Source organism: Pan troglodytes, chromosome 8 (genome assembly GCF_028858775.2).
Source record: "Pan troglodytes isolate AG18354 chromosome 8, NHGRI_mPanTro3-v2.0_pri, whole genome shotgun sequence".
Lineage (NCBI taxonomy): Eukaryota > Metazoa > Chordata > Mammalia > Primates > Hominidae > Pan > Pan troglodytes.
Window position 1 is genome coordinate 31,681,739 of NC_072406.2, and position 19,433 is coordinate 31,701,171.

At 39.3% G+C, this 19,433-nt stretch overlaps 1 protein-coding gene and 1 long non-coding RNA gene across 13 annotated transcripts in view; one reads left to right on the forward strand and one right to left on the reverse strand.

The window, feature by feature from the left end:
* The window catches only part of CACNB2 (calcium voltage-gated channel auxiliary subunit beta 2), a 403,546-nt gene extending 386,129 nt beyond the window's left edge, over window positions 1–17,417 (forward strand). For 11 of the 12 annotated variants that reach the window (XM_001141982.8, XM_003312467.7, XM_003312471.6 and 8 more), the window contains 5 exons: window positions 3,898–4,007; window positions 10,359–10,510; window positions 12,412–12,507; window positions 14,488–14,673; window positions 15,542–17,417. In XM_001141982.8, coding sequence (XP_001141982.2) covers window positions 3,898–4,007; window positions 10,359–10,510; window positions 12,412–12,507; window positions 14,488–14,673; window positions 15,542–16,036 — 1,039 coding nt within the window. In that variant the 3' untranslated portion in view covers window positions 16,037–17,417. The remainder of the gene's footprint in view (window positions 1–3,897; window positions 4,008–10,358; window positions 10,511–12,411; window positions 12,508–14,487; window positions 14,674–15,541) is intronic. The other variant, XM_054660799.2, reaches the window with a different exon arrangement.
* Window positions 1–19,433, reverse strand: part of LOC129136256 (uncharacterized) — a 36,286-nt gene that overhangs the window by 14,589 nt on the left and 2,264 nt on the right. The window contains exon 2 of the long non-coding RNA XR_010146816.1: window positions 3,563–18,467. This is a non-coding gene — a long non-coding RNA (uncharacterized LOC129136256). The remainder of the gene's footprint in view (window positions 1–3,562; window positions 18,468–19,433) is intronic.

Sequence of the window (19,433 nt, forward strand, 5' to 3'; positions counted from 1 at the left end):
CTAAGCCAAAAGAACAAAGCTGGAGGCATCACACTACCTGACTTCAAACTATACTACAAGGCTACAGTAACCAAAACAGCATGGTACTGGTACCAAAACAGAAATATAGATCAATGGAACAGAACAGAGCCCTCAGAAATAAGTTTATTTTTTAAAAACGTTTAAGCCCAAGAGCAGAAAATCTGAAAGGAAATGTTAGTTATGCAAAAGGTTCTTGGTAGTCAAGAATTCCTTTTTCTTTTCTGAAACCCACTTAAATTCATTTGCAGCAGCCCTAGGGGGTTGTCAGAATCACATTCTGGTTAAGTAGTGTCAGTGTGTCAGATCAAAGAAGAAATAAATCATCCTCCTCCTCCTCCTGTTGTGTGCAATAAAGTAGCCCATTCAAAACTGGATTCACAGTAACCAACTGTGTCATGTAAACAAAGCAATCTTCAGATTCACCTTGTAGGATGGTGACAGGTAAATTAACAAGGAAATTGAGAACAAGAAGGAAAGCTACCTGGGATAAATTCAGGGTTTTTTTGGTTTTTTGTTTTGTTTTGTTTCCTTCAGTGACTTTCAAAACGTCAGGAATCAGCCCTGAAGTGTTTGGAATGCATACTGAATTGCTACAGGGACAAATATACCATTGCCAGAATCTTCTGTAGGACAATCTTACTAGAAATCAATAATCCTGAGGCTGAGCACAGTGGCTGTCACCTGTAATCCCAGCACTTTGGGAGGCTGAGGCAGGCAGATCACTTGAGGCCAGGAGTTTGAGACCAGCCTGGCCAACATGGTGATACCTGTTTCTACTAAAAGTACAAAAATTAGCTGGGCGCAATGGTGGGCACCTGTAATCCCAGCTACTCAGGAGGCTGAGGCAGGAGAATCGCCTGAACCCAAGAGGCGGAGGTTGCAGTGAGCCAAGATCACACCATTGCATTCTAGCCTGGGTGACAGAGCAAGACTCTGTCTTTAAAAAAAAAAAAAAAATTGAGCAAATAAAAAGTTGTTTATCTCATGGAAACCACGAGGAAGATACACAAGAAAAAGTACAGTAGGCTGGGCGCAGCAGTTCACACCTGTAATCCCAGCACTTTAGGAGGCTAAGGGAGGAGGACTGCTTGAGCTCGGAAGTTTGAGACCAGCCTGGGCAACATAATGAGGCCCTGTTTCTACTAAAAAAAAAAAAAAAAAATTAGCTAGGTGTGGTGGCATGCACCTGTAGTCCCAGCTACTTGGGAGGCTGAGCCAGGGGGCTCACTTGAGCCTGGGAGGTTGAGGCTGCAGTGAGCTATGATTACTACACCCTTGCACTCCAGCCTGGGTGACAGTGAGATGCTGTCTAAAAAAAAAAAAAAAAAAAAAAAAACACACACACACACATTATATGACATAGTTCATTTGACTATTATTTACATAGTTTCAATAAATATTAAATATGGAGCCAGCCAAAATTAATTTGTCTATTTGAATCCCTCTGGGACATTCTAGCCTGTTGCAGTGTAGATCTTTCTTTCTGTGCTAGGTGTCATTCTGGAACATTCCGTGTTATATCCTTGGGGATTCCTTTCACCTTTGTTTTGGGTTGAAGCTCCTGTTTCCCAGATCCCTTGATTTCTTTCAAGCTTTACTGTCATTTTAGTCAAAAACCTTCTCATTTCCCTAGGAAAGGTACATACATGTTTTTTTCAATAGCCTGAATGTTTACAAACCTTTCTGTTTAATTGCTAGTTTAAATGCTTATGGAATTCTGATTGAAATAGTTTTCCCTCCAAATTTTGAAGGCTTTTTGCTTCATTACCTTGTGGCTTCCATTGTTGCTTTGAGAAGTACAAAGCATTCTAGTGCTTTGATTCTAGGCCCTTTGGGACCTGTCTTTTTCCTCTGAAAGCTTATGGGTTTCTCTTTGTCCCCAGTGTTATGAAATTCATAAAAATATGTCTTGGTGTGGATCTTTCAACCCGTGTGCCGGACCCTTTCAATTCAGAAAATCAGATCCTTAATTCTGGAATTAATTCTTTATTTTCTTTCCTCTGTCGTCTTCTTTTTCTGAACTCCTGTAATTTGAAATTTGAACCTCTTGGGTTATCTCTACTTTTCTTACTTTTCTTCTCCTATCTTCCAACTCTTTTTTGTTTTACCCTTTGGAAATGTTACATTTCTTTTAATCTTTCTTTTGCTTTTTTTCTATTTCTATTATCATGTTACTTCCAAAAGCTCTTATTCTAAGTCTTTAGATAGAAATTTGTTCTAGTCTCATAGATAAAACCATCTTTTAGCTTTTAACTGTGATTAATTGTCATAATTGATTTTTCTGTTTGTTTTGGTCTCTCATGAGGTTTTCTGAAGATGCCTGACAAACTGTCCTGTGCTCAAATTTTAAAATAAGGCATAAAATAATTAATCAGAGGTTCTGTGCTCATAGGCGGAGCTTGTCAACTTTGTGTTTCTGTGTATGGCAATCTTGCTAGATAATTTACACAGGAAACCTCCAATATCATTATCTTTGGGTCCTTACAATTTGGCAGTCAGATTCCCCAGAGAAGAATCTTCCATTCTGACCCCTGGGGATATAAATATAAGCCTGGCTACCAAAACTGTACAATGAGAAGAAAGGCTGAAGACTCAACATTCAGAATCCTTTCTTTTCCATCCAGTATTCCCTGCTCCTGTTCTGTCTAGGGTCCCCTGGTCAGAGGCCCTCTTGTATTGCCTGCAAGATAACAAATGTAGGGTCTTGTACCACACAGGAAAAGAACTGTCACCCGGCTATTTGATATTGTGAGGGGGCAGTGGAGGGCTGTAACTGATACAGACTTTTTAACCAAACTTTTCCTTTTTGCCCCACCTTCATTCTCTACCTTCTTTAGAAATATTGTGAGCCTTCAATTTTGCTTCACAGCTTTTTTCTACTGCTGACTTGAATATTCAGCTTTCTGCAGTCTAAGTCATTTGCTATTTCCAGTTTCCAAATTTTGTTGCTCTCATTTCTACCTTATCTAAAATGATACTCCCAATTCAATATTGTCTCTCATAATACCCTGTATGTTCTTTCCACAACAATCATCATCTTTAATTATTTTCCTTTATTATTTATCTCTGCCACTAGACCATTAGCTATCTGAGGGAAGACTGGTTCTTATTTATTTTTCATGCCTATCACAGCAATGAACTATGGCACAGAGGCTAGGAATATAGGGTCAGGAGTCTGGGTTCAAATCCCAGCTCTCCCACTTAGTTACGTACATACCCTTGGATAAAAAATCTCTCTGTGAGTCTCATTTTTCATCAGCAACAGTGGGATAATAGTAAACATTTCTCCTAGAGCTTTTTGGATCATTTAGTAATTCAAATAAAGGCTTAGTACTTATCTGACACTTGTAAGCAACAGATAAATGCAATGTAAGGCAGGTGCAGGATAGGGCCGGGCGCGGTGGCTCACACCTATAATCCCAGCACTTTGGAAGGCCGAGGCAGGCGGATCACTTGAGGCCAGGAATTCAAGACCAGCTTCCATAGTGAAACCCCCTCTGTACTGAAAATACAAAAATTAGCCGGGTGTGGTGGCACACACCTGTAGTCCCAGCTACTCCAGAGGCTGAGGCAGGAGAATCACTTGAACCTGAGAGGTGGAGATTGCAGTGAGCCGAGAACGCGCCACTGCATTGCAGCCTGGGCAGCCTGGGCGAGACTCTGTCTCAAAACAAACAAAAAACAAAGTAAGGCAGGTGCAAGATAAAAATGAATAAGTAAGAAAAAAAAATGAGTAAGTAAGTATCCTAACACATATGGTTTGAAAATACGGTTGCTATATATATTTCATACTTAGATGAATTTGGGGCATACACTTCTACCCCCTTTGATTAGACCAATAACCTTAAGGTCTTCTGTGACTTTTTCCTCCAACAGGATATCCATCACAAGGGTCACCGCTGACATCTCGCTTGCCAAACGCTCGGTATTAAACAATCCCAGTAAGCACGCAATAATAGAAAGATCCAACACAAGGTCAAGCTTAGGTAAGTCTGTGCAATGAGCTTAAGCTTTTTAAACTCTCCTCTCCCGATGTTGATGATGAGAAGACCTAACAAGATGATAATTCCATGTGTCACAGAGTATAGAAAAAACAGGTGTGTGCTGCCAGTCGCTGTTGCTATGGTCTTACTGATTTCATGGTGTGGAAGGATTTGTTATGATAGTTTCAAGTTAAGAATTCCACAGGCTGTCAGCATTAATGTTTTGGTTGTGGTTTGTTTTCACTAACATGAGCTTTGGTGTCTGCAGACTCTAAGATCTCCTGGCTTTGCATCAGTGTTACCATGAGCAAGTTTATTAACCTTTTGAAGCCTCCATTTCCTCATCCTAAAAAAGAAATAAAATACCTACCTCATAGAATCATTGCAAGGATTAAACATGATATGTGCTCAATAAATGATATCCATTATTATCCTAAATATTCCTTAATTCCAGTTATATATCAATAATGAAATCATTCTCAGGAGAGTATAATTTGTGGGTGTGGAAATTAGTAAAGGATGATGTTAATTCCTGGCTATATTTATTGATAGATATCAATATGTTTGTTTTATTTATAAAAACAGTGTAGGGAGTTATTGTGTTTACAGAGATGGTATGTGGATACTGCTTATTAACGTATACTGAATTGATCACATTGAGACCCTTCAGCTGCTATTTAATCTTTTTGGTATGTGCTTGGAGTTTTAGGTTAATCACTGTTACACATGTTGCTTACTGGATGGTCAGGTTTCTGTTTTTATAAAGTAAACTTTCTGAGAGTTGTGTCAGATCTTTGAGCTTAATTTTTCTCTGTTTATAGGTTAGATATACAAATCCTCTGAGAGGCTGGTTTCTAGCATAGAAGTTCTTCGTTTACTCTGAAGTAGGATTATATAAATAACAGAAAAACTATTATAAATAATAAGCTTTATCTGTTAGCAATGAGCATGATACATTATAGAACTCAGTTTTGTTTCTCACCTAACAACCCTTCGTTGGCAAAACTTCAGTAACAGGTTTAGAAATATATTTGAGGAAAAAATGTAATCATGTGTTTTGCTTATAGCAATTCCTTTTTATGTCCTTATCATCTGTCACAGTTAAAACTCTTTCCACACATCATTTGATGCTCACAAGAATTACTTTTTATTTTGACTTTTTTGAGAGAGGGTCGCACTCTGTTACCCAGGCTGGAGTACAGTGGTGTGGATCATGGCTCACTGCACCTTGACCTCATGGGCTCAATCAAACCTCCCACCTCAGCCTCCTGAGTATCTGGGACTACAGGCACATGCCACTACATTGGGCTAATTTTTTGTAGAGAGGGAGTCTCACTATGTTGCCCAGGCTGGTCTCCAATTCCCAGGCTCGGGCAATCCTGCCTTGGCCTCCTGAAGTGCCAGGACTATAGGTATGAGCCACTGTGCCTGGCCAAGAATTATTATAAAATGCTCATTTCATAAATTAAACTGAATTAACAAAGTCAAGTAATTTTTTAGACTCATCAGTGGAATCAATTACATAACAGATTTCCTTAGATTGCCAAGATTTTTTTTTACAACTACTGATTATACACTGTTTTTAAATGAATTTTCCAGTCTATGTATTTCATTGAGCATACACTAGATACCAAATATCATGTGGAAGCCCATGAATAAAAAAAGAAACTGATGAAGCCCCTTCCCTCAAGGAGCTGGGTGTAGCCATAAGGCGAATCAGTGAAGAGCCCTTTGAGATAGAGGGTGATGAGCAAAGTGGTCGAGCCATGAACTGGCTGCCAAAGAGCTGTTGCTGCAGGAGGCACAGGGAAAGGCTTTTCCAGGGAGCTGATCCTGAGCTGAGACTTGAAGATGACAGGATTTAGCCAAGAAAAAAGGGAAAGGAGTGGAGAGGGTGACAGTGATTCGAGACAGTGAAAGCCACAACAGGCTTCTGAAAAACATAGGTGCTTCATTTAAGCTAAAATATATTGTTTTAAAAAGAAGGACATGGGAGATGACATGACAGAGAGAGGCAGGCATAAGACATGAAAAGGTTGGAGCTTATTTGTATTAGTCTGTTCTCAGGAAAAAATGTGATCATTTGTTTTACTTATAGCAATTTCTTTTTTATGTCCTTATCTATCACACTTAAAACTCTTTCCACACATCATTTGACGCTCACAAGAATTACTGCTAATAAAGACATACCCAAGACTGGGTAATTTATAAAGTAAAGAGGTTTAATGGAATCACAGTTCCACATGGCTAGTGAGGCCTCACAATCATGGTAGACAGTGAAGGAGGAGCAAAGTCACATCTTACATGGCAGCAGGCAAGAGAGAGCATACGCAGGGGAACTCCCCTTTATGAAACCATTAGATCTCATGAGACTCATTCACTATCAGGAGAACTACATGGGAAAGACCAACTCCCATGATTCAATTACCCCCCACCAGGTCCCTCCTGTGACATGTGGGAATTAGGGGAGCTACAATTCGAGATGAGATTTGGGTGGGCACAGCCAAACCATGTCATTATTCTTAAGGTGGTAGGAGACCATGTACAGACTGGAGGCATTCATTCATTTAGCAAATACTTGAATACCAACCATGTGCCAGCCATTATTTTGGTGCCCAGGGACACAAAAGTGAAGGACACAAAGTCCTCTTTCTCATAGTGTTTGTTTTACAGGAAGACATGGACAAAATCTTGTATATATAGACAGACAGAGATGGTTGGTCAGTGGTTGAGAATTCTAACAGCAGCAGCAGACCAAGGAATAAAGAGTGAGCCAAGGAGGAGGCTGTAATATTATTATAATAAAACGCAAAAAGTACAAAAATGCAAAAAAAAAAAAAAATGCAGTTGGGCAAACCAACTGCATCTAACACCAAACCCATTTTATAATACAGTGTAGAGTATATCATGTAATGTATTGAATACTAAAAGTGAAAAACAGAATGGTTGTATGGGGACTCAAAGTTCGGTTCCCACTTTACATATATTGCTTTCACACTCTTATAAAGTTGAAAAATCTTTAAGTCAAACAATCATAAGTCATGGACTGTCTGCACTTAGTGTAGGCCAAGTACTGCAATAACTGTAACAGAAGCTTTGCATGTGGATTAATTTAGTCCTCATTTCCGTAATACAGATTAGAATACTTAGGTTCTAAGAAGTTCAATATGTTACCCACTGACCATAAAGCTCTATGAAGCAATGACGCTTCACTTCTGCCCCCCAAGCCACTTTGATATGTGGCAGTGGGAACAGAGAGGCAGAATTTACTGAGCCTGGGGAGAAAGGTAGTTAGAGAAGGCTTATACAGATTCTTTTTGCAAGATAAGGCAGGCACTGGTCAAAATTAAGAGTTTTGTGTGTAGTAATTATGAAAATGGCATTGGAATTACACATATGGCATTAAATAACTCATACTAGAGCTACCTCCAGGTCTTATTAATTCCTAACTGACCACTTAGGTGTCCCTCAACACTAGCCGCAATGAAAGTAACCATCTCTACTCTGTTATTACAGTATTGTTTGATTACAGAAACCTCCTTCTAAGTAAGTTAACTTCTGCTTTTTGTTTTTTAACTTTTAAGTTCCTATCACCCAGGTATTAAGACTAGTACTCATCAGTTATTTTTCCTGATTCTCTTCTTCCTCCCACCCTGATAGGCCCCAGTGTGTGTGTCATTAACCCTCTATGTACCTTGTTTTCTTTATCCACTCCATCATTGATGGGCCTTTAGGTTGATGCCACATCTTTGCTATTGTGAATAGTGCTGCAGTAAACATATACATGCGTGTATCTTTATAATAGAATGATTTATATTTCTTTGGGTATATACCCAGTAGTGGGATTGCTGGGTCAAATGGTATTCCTATCTTTATGTCTTTGAGGAATTACCATACTGTCTTCCGCAATGGTTTAACTAATTTACACTCCCATCAACAGTGTATAAGTGTTCCTTTTTCTCCATAACCTCAACAGCATCTGTTATTTTTTGACTTTTTAATAACAGCCATTCTAACTGGTGGGAGATGGTATCTCATTGTGGTTTGATTTGCATTTCTCTAATGATCAGTGTTGTAGCTTCTCTTCTTTATCTAAGAGGAAACATTGATTGTTCCTGTTGTTGTTTATAGATATTAGAGATATAAAGCATAGAAAGGTGTTCTTCATTTTTCAGTTTAATTCAGTGGGTATAAGAAACTGTGGGATGTGGGGAGATGAGGAAGGCTTGACCCCTCTTCAAGATGCTGAGCTGCATTCTTTCATTAGCTAGGACAACTGGAAAGAATCAAATTGACTTTCAGTTTCAGAAACGAACATTGGGGAAGTTTCTGACATTTCTTTATTAGAGTAAATTCTGAGCATGATATACTCTGTCAAAGGAAAATTCCTAGCATGGATACATCCCTTTTTAAAAGCATCATTTTTACTTTGAAGTCAAAAGTGTTATCAGAATTTGTCATCGATTCTTAAGGTTGTATCTACTAATACAGTGTTGCACCAGGATTCTGAAAGTCCACTTTAAAATATTTTAAAACTCTTTCCCTTTAATTAAAGGAGTGTAAAGTATGTATGTAAGGCTACCACAAATATCTTTATATATGTGTATATATTAAAACATGTTAATATATTGACATAATATAAATAATATCCATATATGTAATATATTTTAAGGCTATCCAGGTTTTATACAATCAGCACATATTAGGGCTGGGCGCAGTGGCTCACGCCTGTAATGCCAGCACTTTGGGAGGCTGAGGCAGGAGATCACTTGAGGTCAGGAGTTTGAGACCAGCCTGGCCAACATGGTGAAACCCCATCTCTACGAAAAGTACAAAACATTAGCTGGGCCTGGTGGCACATGCCGGTAATCGGTAATTCCAGCTATGTGGGAGGCTGAGGCGAGAGAATCGCTTGAACTGAGGAGGTGGGGGAGATTGTGGTGAGCCGAGACTGCACCACTGCACTCCAGCCTGGGAGACAGAGAGAGACTCTGTCTCAAAAAAAAAAAAAAACCCCACATATTAAACTTGTACTACTCAAACCTTTAAAAGCAAGGAGTTACAGGGGATGCTGTGACTGTCTGAACACTTAACAGATGAAACAAAGATGAAAATCTTTGTGATCAGATTTCTTAATGCTTACAGTAAATATTAATTTAGGTTGTAACTTGACTGGGATTCAGTGGCCCAATGTTATTTTAAAGCTAGTATCTCATGTAGTTTGGGCCCTGATTTTTTAAAGATATCTAGGTTAAAAAAAAGGACTCAAGTCATAACATATTGTGAGGCAGATGGATTAGTGACCAGAGAATTACCTTTTCTTCAATAAGGTACTAGTTAAAATTATCTCCAGGAAGCTTCTGGCAAGAATCGAACTGCCTAAGAGGAATTAAAAGGTAATTGTAAATCCACATTTGCTAGCATAAAAGTCTCATGGAATTCAACCTCCACGACTGCAGTGGGAAGTGAAAGCTATGTACCATGCTTTATAGACCTATGCTGCCTAGTAATAGTAGCTTCTGCCTATTTATTAAATTTTAAAAATTTACACGCCTGTTCAAGTGCTCAGTAGCCCATTAGCTGCTGCCACGCTGGACCACATACAGAGAATATTTCCCTCATTGCAGAAAATTCGGTCAGACAGTCCAGTTTTTGAGTCTTTGGAGATCACGGAACAGATGAACTGAATGCAATTTTCTCGGAGTTCAACTAGATATTCTAATGTTTTGTGATAAGTTTCTATAAATTTTATACTTTAGATTTCCGTAGTGCTGCCTCTGAAAACTGCCCTTTTAAAACATGACTACTTTGGTTGGAAAATATGAGGTGTGTTTTTGGATAAGTTTCTTTCCGGTGCCATTCACGTCTTTGCTGTTTTATTTTGTATTTCATCTTGTTAATAAACATCTAGACGGCATACAGGTGACATGTCAACATAGATCAGCCCGTGCACTGAAAGGAAAACCTGTCATGGTTGCTAATGCAAAGTGGTCTGCAATGAACACACGGAAGATATCTCAAGGTTCTTATTTTACAGCAGTTTTATGAAATGATTTCATAGACTGCAAGCACAAACAATGTCAGCAGAGAGCTAAAAATTTCCACAATCCAAGTATTATACTAAAAGTAAATTCTGTAGCCGGTTGACAGAAAAATTCCTTAAATCCTAATGATGTGTGGAGAAACAGCCCTTTCCAAAAGGATAAATTACTGTTGTAAATTTTTATCAATTCTATTGCCTGTAAGCATTAACACAATGGCTGACCTACTCACCTTTCTGTTGAAGAAATAGTATACCATTTTACTTTATCTTGAAAATACTGCACTTTAACTGAATTGTTTCACCCTTTACAGCGGAAGTTCAGAGTGAAATCGAAAGGATTTTTGAACTTGCAAGAACATTGCAGTTGGTGGTCCTTGACGCGGATACAATTAATCATCCAGCTCAACTCAGTAAAACCTCCTTGGCCCCTATTATAGTATATGTAAAGATTTCTTCTCCTAAGGTAAGTAGGACTGCTACTGTTTGCTCTATAATCAAACTTTCCTAAAATGTATTTTATGTTCTGCTTTCTATAATTAGGCTATTGTAATAGCCTTTATGATGTATAGAGAATTTGAAGAGACATGATAGTCAAGAATTTTTAAATTGATATAGTTTCATGGCTTAGAACAGCTGTTCTCAAAGTGTGGTCCATGGATCCCTGGAGAGTGTTGAGACACTTTTAGAGGGTCCATTTAGTCAAAACTACTTCCATGATAATACTAAGACATTATTTGCCATTTTCACTGTTTTGATATTTGCATGGCTGATGCAAAAGCAATGGTGGGTAAAACTGCTGGCGTCTAAACATAAATCAAGACTGTGGTATCAAAGTACCAGCAATTAATGTATTCACCGCCACCATGCTTTCGCAGTTTGAGGGGGAAAAAAGCCAATTTCACTTAATGTCCTGATAAAATAGTAAAGTTTATTACTTTTATTAAATCTTGACTTTTAATATTCAGTGTACTAAAACAAAGTACATACAAAGCTCCTGCTGCATACCAAAAAGTAAGGACAAGCACTGGTTTGATTGAGTTGTGAACTAAACTAGCCATGTTTTTCATAGAATACCATTTTTATCTCAAACAACAACTGACAGGCTATGCTTATTCCGACTTGGTGTAGCAGATATTTTCTTGGACAAAATAAGCCTGTCACTTAAAGGAGAACAGCATGTGTTGCCAATGATAAAACTCAAGCTTTCAGACAACAATCAGAATTTTAGAAAACTTGTATGCATCTCTGAGAACTTGCAAGCTTCCCAATAAAGTTTTATCTGAGGAGATCAATGGTAATATTAATGAATATGATGTTTTAATACTGTATAATGAAATATGTCAACATTTGGAAGATCTGAAGTCAGTGAACCATTATTGTTTGTATGATCAATGAATAACATTAATTTCAAGACAGACCAATGGAATGTCATGGAGTAAGAAAATTGCACTGCAGGTTCAGGTTCCACATAACAAATAGTCTTTAAGGAACTACCATTTATTGAGTTTTAGTGTAGTATCAAAGAAGACTATACTAAATTGTTTCTCCTTTTCTCAATTACAAATCTGTAGGAGGTTGGATTTTCTTCACATATTTCAACCAAAACATGACATTGCAGCAGGTTGACTGTAGAAGCAAACAGGAGACTGCAATTGTCTTCGATGAAGCCAGCCAGCCATTAGAGAGATGTGTAAAAATGTAGCTATTTTTATTTAAAAAATTCGGCTGGGCACAGTGGCTCATACCTGTAATCCCAGCACTCTGCTAGGCTGAGGTGGGAGGATCATGAGGCCAGGAGATCGAGACCATCCTGGCTAACACAGTGAAACCCCGTCTCTACTAAAAACACAAAAAAATTAGCCGGTCGTGGTGGCGGGTGCCTGTAGTCCTAGCTACTTGGGAGGCCCTAGCTACTTGGGAGGCTGAGGCAGGAGAATGGTGTGAACCTGGGAGGCGGAGCTTGCAGTGGGCCGAGATTGCACCACTGCACTCCAGCCTGGGCAACACAGCAAGACTCCATCTCAAAAAAAAAAAATATATATATATATATATTTTAACATGTATCAGATTTATTGTGAGTTTTTTAATGTTTTAATAGTTTTCCATTTTAGCTTCTTTAAAGAGGTTGTGAGATAAAATGTTTGAGAGCTGCTAGCATAGAAAAAAGAATGTGAGTGCTTAAAGCTTGCAACTGTGATTTATGTTAACATGTTAATTTTGCAGATAATCTTATAGCTCCATCTATTATAAGCCCCTTGTGCTGTATATAAAAAGGCCCCAGAGAAAGGAGTCAATAATGTACCTTGTACTTTACTTTACCTGGATGTAGTTATTACTCTGTTAAAAACTCATTATCTTTTACAGGTTTTACAAAGGTTAATAAAATCTCGAGGGAAATCTCAAGCTAAACACCTCAACGTCCAGATGGTAGCAGCTGATAAACTGGCTCAGTGTCCTCCAGTAAGTTATCTCTATATATAGCATAATCCAGTTACAGAGATCAGACCTGTTTTCTTTTTTTGAGACAAGGTCTTGCTCTGTTGCCCATGTTCGGAGTGCAAGTGGTATGGTCTTAGCTCACTGCAGCCCTGAACTCCCGGGCTCAAGTGATCCTATTGCTTCAGTCTTCCAAGCAGCTGAGACTATAGGTGCATGCCACCATGATCAGCTAACTTTTTTTTTCCTCCTGTAGAGACAGAGTCTTGCTATGTTGCCCAGGCTGGTCTAGAACTCCTGGCCTGAAGTGATCCTCCTGCCTTGGCCTTCCGAAGTGCTAGGATTACAAGCATGAGCCGCCATGCCTGGCCAGAAATGGCATTATATTTATTTTGAAAAAAACAGTCAAACACCTGTCAGGGAAGAGAATCCTCATCACTTAAAGTGGTATTCATTCCAAAGTAAACTGTCCTCCCTCCTTCCATGATCATGTCTTTTGAGCACAAGTAATCCAAACGATGATCATAGCTTACCAAAAGCTTCAGTACATCCTGCAGTAACTAACTTCACTTTGTTAATATCTAACACAAGATCCTGGTTCCGAAAATTTGGCTTGTATGATGAGTCTATTTGGAGTTGGTATATTATTCATTTGTGATCATAGGGAGCAAGTTGTCTGCTCTTAACTTAATAACTAACTGTCTGAGACATTTATTTTCACATGGTCTCAAATCAATTTCTAAGTAATAAGTTACCTAGATTCTCACTTGTCGTCTATGCTTTACATGCAATGCCTTGAGGTATTAGAGCTTTCCTAGGTTTAGTTTTGGAGGCAGGGTCTTGCTTTGTTGCCCAGGCAGGAGTGCAGTGGTGGTGTCTCAGCTCACTATTGCAACCTCTGCCTCCCGGGCTCAAGTAATCCTCCCACCTCGGCCCTCCAAGTAGCTAGGACTACAGGCAAACATCACCATGCCCTGCTAATTTTTGTATTCTTAGTAGAGACGGGGCTTTGCCATGTTGGCCAGGCTGGTCTCAAACTCCCGACCTCAAGTGATCCATTCACCTTGGCCTCCCAAAGTGCTAGGATTACAGGCATGAGCCACTGCACCAGGCTTTTTTTTCTTTTTTAAGCATAGCCATTTCAGGGTCTATAAATATTTGATTGCTTAATGTATGTTAAAATTTATAATAAACACTAAAAAATCTTTTGAAAAGTGGCATTATTTTCTTCTCTACTGAACTACTGTGAAGTTTGGACAATGTCAAAATTTCACATCCTAATCTTACCTTATTAATTTCTAAATTCAGATTTCATAATCTTGGGCCGGGCATGGTGGCTCATACCTGTAATCCCAGCACTTTTGGAGGCCGAGGCGGGTGAATCACTTGAGGCCAGGAGTTCAACACCAGCCTGGCCAACATGGCAAAACCCCATCTCTACTAAAAATACAAAAATTAGCAGGGCTTGGTGGTAGGCACCTGTAACCCCAGCTACTTGAGAAGCTGAGGCAGGAAAATCACTTGAACCTGGGAGGCCAAGGTTGCACTGAACCAAGATCAGGCCACTGCACTCCAGCCTGGGTAACAGAGTAAGACTCTGTCTCAAAAAAAGAAAAAGAAAAAAGATATCACAATCTTGATGTCAAGAACAGGCTTCTTCCTATTCTGTTCAAATATATATACATCTCTTTTCTACCATAGTATCTATGCCTTTTTCATTGCTGATAGACAACTTTTCTGGGTTGCCATGTCCTTAACAACTGTTACCTTTCTGGCCATTATTAGTTAAGCATTCATTAGTTAAGCATTCAGTGCCCTCAACAATGATTTGAGGTAGTCAGACACTTCCTAACTAAATAAAAAGGGAGACAGTAGCAGCACTTATAGAAGCAGGAGCAAGTACAAAGGGGTGCAGCTCATAAGCCCCTTCCTCCTCTTATGGAGGTGGGAAGGGGGTGAAAACTGGGCTGGCATCAATGTGGTCTGGAATGTCTGCCTCTGCAGGAGCTGTTCGATGTGATCTTGGATGAGAACCAGCTTGAGGATGCCTGTGAGCACCTTGCCGACTATCTGGAGGCCTACTGGAAGGCCACCCATCCTCCCAGCAGCAGCCTCCCCAACCCTCTCCTTAGCCGTACATTAGCCACTTCAAGTCTGCCTCTTAGCCCCACCCTAGCCTCTAATTCACAGGTAAGGGGAGTTTTTATATATATCTATATATACAATCTCCATAGAAAAAAGGTTGCCTATGGTGACACCTCTAGGATCCAAGCCCAGTAGCCTGCTTGGGGCTTGTTCTAGTATATTAACTCAAAGCAAGTCCAGCATGAGCTGTGTATGTACCTGTAAGAAAAGCACCATCAACAGAATATACTGGGAACATACACAGACTGCAGAAAGAAACTTTCTAAACTGTAGCATAGACTGTGGAAGTGGATCACCAAGATTCAAATCCTGGCTGCACCTCTTACCACTTGTGGGGTGGATAACCTGGGGCAAATTTCTTAACTGTTCTTACCTCAGGAATAATAATGGCAACCTGTCCAAGAGGCTGCTGGAATTAATAATCTCAAGAGATGATCTTATAGGGCTGTTGTATTAATGAGTTATTATATACAAAGGGTCTATAGAACAGTGCCTGTCCCATATTGTATCACTGTATCAAGTAAGCATTTGCTATTTTTAATATTCTCACATACAGTCAAGCAGAGGTAGTTAAGTTTACACCACTGTATAGCAAAATCTCAGGGACCTGCATCTGTATTTGAGCCACAGGAGAATAAATAAAAGAACATTTTCCCTGCTGCTGCTTTTTTTTTTTTTTTTTAAGGAAAAAGTTACCATGGGCACTGTTCTAGGCACTTACAAAAGTCCAATTTAATATAGTATAAAGCCTTATAAAATGCCACTGGATGTTACCAAAGGGATGAAGCTAGGTTAGACTTCATTTCAGCTTTTCGGATGCTTAAAAAGGACTCTGCTTGAATGCACTTGCTCTGGGACATGTTCTTTACACACTGACCTTAGTTAACGCCTGGTGTGCTCCTTTCGCTGCCAGGGTTCTCAAGGTGATCAGAGGACTGATCGCTCCGCTCCTATCCGTTCTGCTTCCCAAGCTGAAGAAGAACCTAGTGTGGAACCAGTCAAGAAATCCCAGCACCGCTCTTCCTCCTCAGCCCCACACCACAACCATCGCAGTGGGACAAGTCGCGGCCTCTCCAGGCAAGAGACATTTGACTCGGAAACCCAGGAGAGTCGAGACTCTGCCTACGTAGAGCCAAAGGAAGATTATTCCCATGACCACGTGGACCACTATGCCTCACACCGTGACCACAACCACAGAGACGAGACCCACGGGAGCAGTGACCACAGACACAGGGAGTCCCGGCACCGTTCCCGGGACGTGGATCGAGAGCAGGACCACAACGAGTGCAACAAGCAGCGCAGCCGTCATAAATCCAAGGATCGCTACTGTGAAAAGGATGGAGAAGTGATATCAAAAAAACGGAATGAGGCTGGGGAGTGGAACAGGGATGTTTACATCCGCCAATGACTTTTGCCCTTTTGTGTGTGTTTTTTTTTTTTTTTGAAGTCTTGTATAACAGCATCCCCAAAACAAAGTCTTTGGGGTCTACACTGCAATCATATGTGATCTGTCTTGTAATATTTTGTATTGCTGTTGCTTGAATAGCAATAGCATGGATAGAGTATTAAGATACTTTTTCTTTTGTAAGTGCTACATAAATTGGCCTGGTATGGCTGCAGTCCTCCGGTTGCATACTGGACTCTTCAAAAACTGTTTTGGGTAGCTGCCACTTGAACAAAATCTGTTGCCACCCAGGTGATGTTAGCGTTTTAAGAAATGTAGTTGATGTATCCAACAAGCCAGAATCAGCACAGATAAAAAAGTGGAATTTCTTGTTTCTCCAGATTTTTAATACGCAGGCACCTGATTTGCATATTCATTCATGGACCACTGTTTCTTGCTTGTACCTCTGGCTGACTAAATTTGGGGACAGATTCAGTCTTGCCTTACACAAAGGGGATCATAAAGTTAGAATCTATTTTCTATGTACTAGTACTGTGTACTGTATAGACAGTTTGTAAATGTTATTTCTGCAAACACCTTATTATATATAATATATATATATATATATATATCAGTTTGATCACACTATTTTAGAGTCTTAATGCCAAGTCAGCAGATTTGCTTTATGAATTACAGGGACTAGAAATGCCCACATTCAGGAAATTTGTAATAACATTGTCTAGACACCTATCCTCATTCTAGTAGAAAGTGTGTACATACTGTAAATATGTGTGATTGCTTGACTTGAAAAGGTTTGAATTCTGAATGTTATACCATCCTTGTAAGTTTGTAATTTCCACCATAAATTATGGTAAATATAAAACTCCAGAGGTTGTTCTACTCCATACAGTTCACACTGATTGTGACACATTCTTAGTAGCTAGTGTCTGTTCTAGTCACTGCACTGGAGTCTACGAGCCGGAACTCGCTATATGCACGTGTGTGTGTCCGTATGTAAGAAAGTGTGCACCGAGTGACTGAATGGTTGAGATGAATTGGAATGCTGAAGACTAATGAAGAAACTAGAGACTGATATCGAGCATTCTGCCCACCTGGCTCTGTATTTAATTGTGCTGTATGTTGCTTTAATAACCCATTGAGCAGTCAGGGAATGTGAGTAAGCTTGCTGCCAAAGGTAACTAGGAAAGCATTCATCTGCTGCCTCCTTGTTTTTGCTCCTAGAGAGTGAAAATACAGGCAATTTTACTGTGAGTGTTTCACTGGAAATGTACAATCTTTGTGTGTTAGAGTATTTGTTTTAGTAAGAAATGTTTACACAGCTTGTGGAATTATTTCGTGGGAAAATAAATTTTTATAACTTCTCCCACTTCATTTTCTAACCTTGCCTATTGTTCCTGTTGCTTACCTCCCAGTTACCTACCATTCCTCCCCACCACCGACTCCAGCAGGTTCACTGTCTGTCAGAACCCAGAAGTGCTTCTTATAACCAAAGTTTCTGTTCTTCAGAAGAAATCAGGGCAAAATGGGGTGACTTGAAGTGAATAAAATGTTAAGAATATTATCCTACATAAGACATGTACACAGAAGGGGAACCTTGAAGACATTATCTCCATGCCTCAATTACACTGCTGTAAGAAGCTTACGATGTCATGTTTAAGGCTAAGACCTTTTCCGTGTCTCAAGTGTATATTTTGTCCAGTTATAACTGGATGGTAAGACAGTATTAAGAGTGCAAGTACCTGGCACTTGAAGTTTGTCCCAGGAAAATGCCTGTGTATAATTACCTAACTTCAGATCTGCACATTAACTTACTTAACAAAATAAATCAGCCGGGCGCAGTGGCTCATGCCTGTAATCCCAGCAATTTGGGAGGCTGAGGAGGGTGGATCACCTGAGGTCAGGAGTTCAAGACCAGCCTGGCCAACGTGGCGAAACCCCATCTCTACTAAAAAGATAAAAAATTAGCCAGGTGTGGTGGTGCACACCTGCAATCCCAGCTACTTGGGAGGCTGAGGCAGGAGAATTGCTTGAACCCAGGAGGTGTAGGCTGCAGTAAGCCAAGATCACACCACTGTACTCCAGCCTGGGTGACAGAGTGAGACTCCATCTCCAAAAAAGAAAAAAAAAACAAAAAACAAAAAAAACTATCCAGCAAAATTATAAAATCTACTTTGTTTTGCTTCCTTGATTATTCCAAGTTCTTACCAAATATTCTTAGCCTTTTATAAGTAAAACGGTTTTACATTTAACTCCTTATTTCCCTTACCCCCAAGAAAACGCAATATTAAAAATGATTAAGCTGGGGTGGTAGAGTATACCTGTAGACCCAGCTACTTGGGAGGCTGAGATAGGAGGATCCCTTGAGCCCAGGACGTGGAGGCTGCAGTGAGCCGTGACGGTACCAATGCACTCCAGCCTGGTAACAACCTGGTGTCTAAAAAAAGAAAATAAAAATTAGTTACATATATAATGTTTTGTCAGCTTATATATGAAAAAAATTCCCTCAGTTTGTTAATTAGCCCTACACTGTTTACATGAATTTATTTACTGAGTATAAAATCAGTAGTCATAATAAACTTGACAATTCTTACATTGGTAGGAAACCATATTCTAATTAAAATTGATTTTATAAAATATTTCTGATAAAACTTTTGTCATGGTAAGAGATTCACAATTATTAGTTCAATCCTTTATTATTTCATCCCAATTAATGATTTTAGAATATTTAAATTCTTGAAACATAGCTAGTATTTATCTTACTTGCTGCTATCATCGATCCCTTTCAAAAAGTAGTGGTGAGAGTTTCCATCTTTTTTATTTTGTATCTAGATTCTTAGCTTGCACTTTACTGTAGAACATATTAGTGCAAATCAGAATATTCCTCAAAGAACTAGCTTGAAGGATTTGACATAAGACCTGCTATATGTGAAAAACTGTATAGTGGACATATGTGTAAACTGTGTAGTAAATCTGTAAATGAGGAAATAATCTCAAGGGCAATGGGATATTTACTGACCCGTGGAATGTAAAGTTACAGTCTTTTCACACAACAAAGGCTTAACCTTAACCTACTCAGTTGTAGAGCCATTTTTGTAGTCAACCTAGAAAATGCTGGAAATGTATTTAATAGTTTTTTTTTTTTTTGGTCATATCCATTTCAGTCTTTCCTATGCTCTTTCTCTACTGCTCATTTAAGTTACTGTTACAAAAAGGTGCTGCTTAATGTAGGATGTCTTAGTCATGTTGTACTTTGGGACAATGCCACATTTTTAACATGGTCTGCTATGCATTCCTGTTAAACATTCACTGTCAGCTACACTGAACTGTCTAACAAATCTGGTTTAAAGTAATTCATATAAAACAAATAAAGAGCTGGCTTCTGCACTGTTTATTAGTAGTA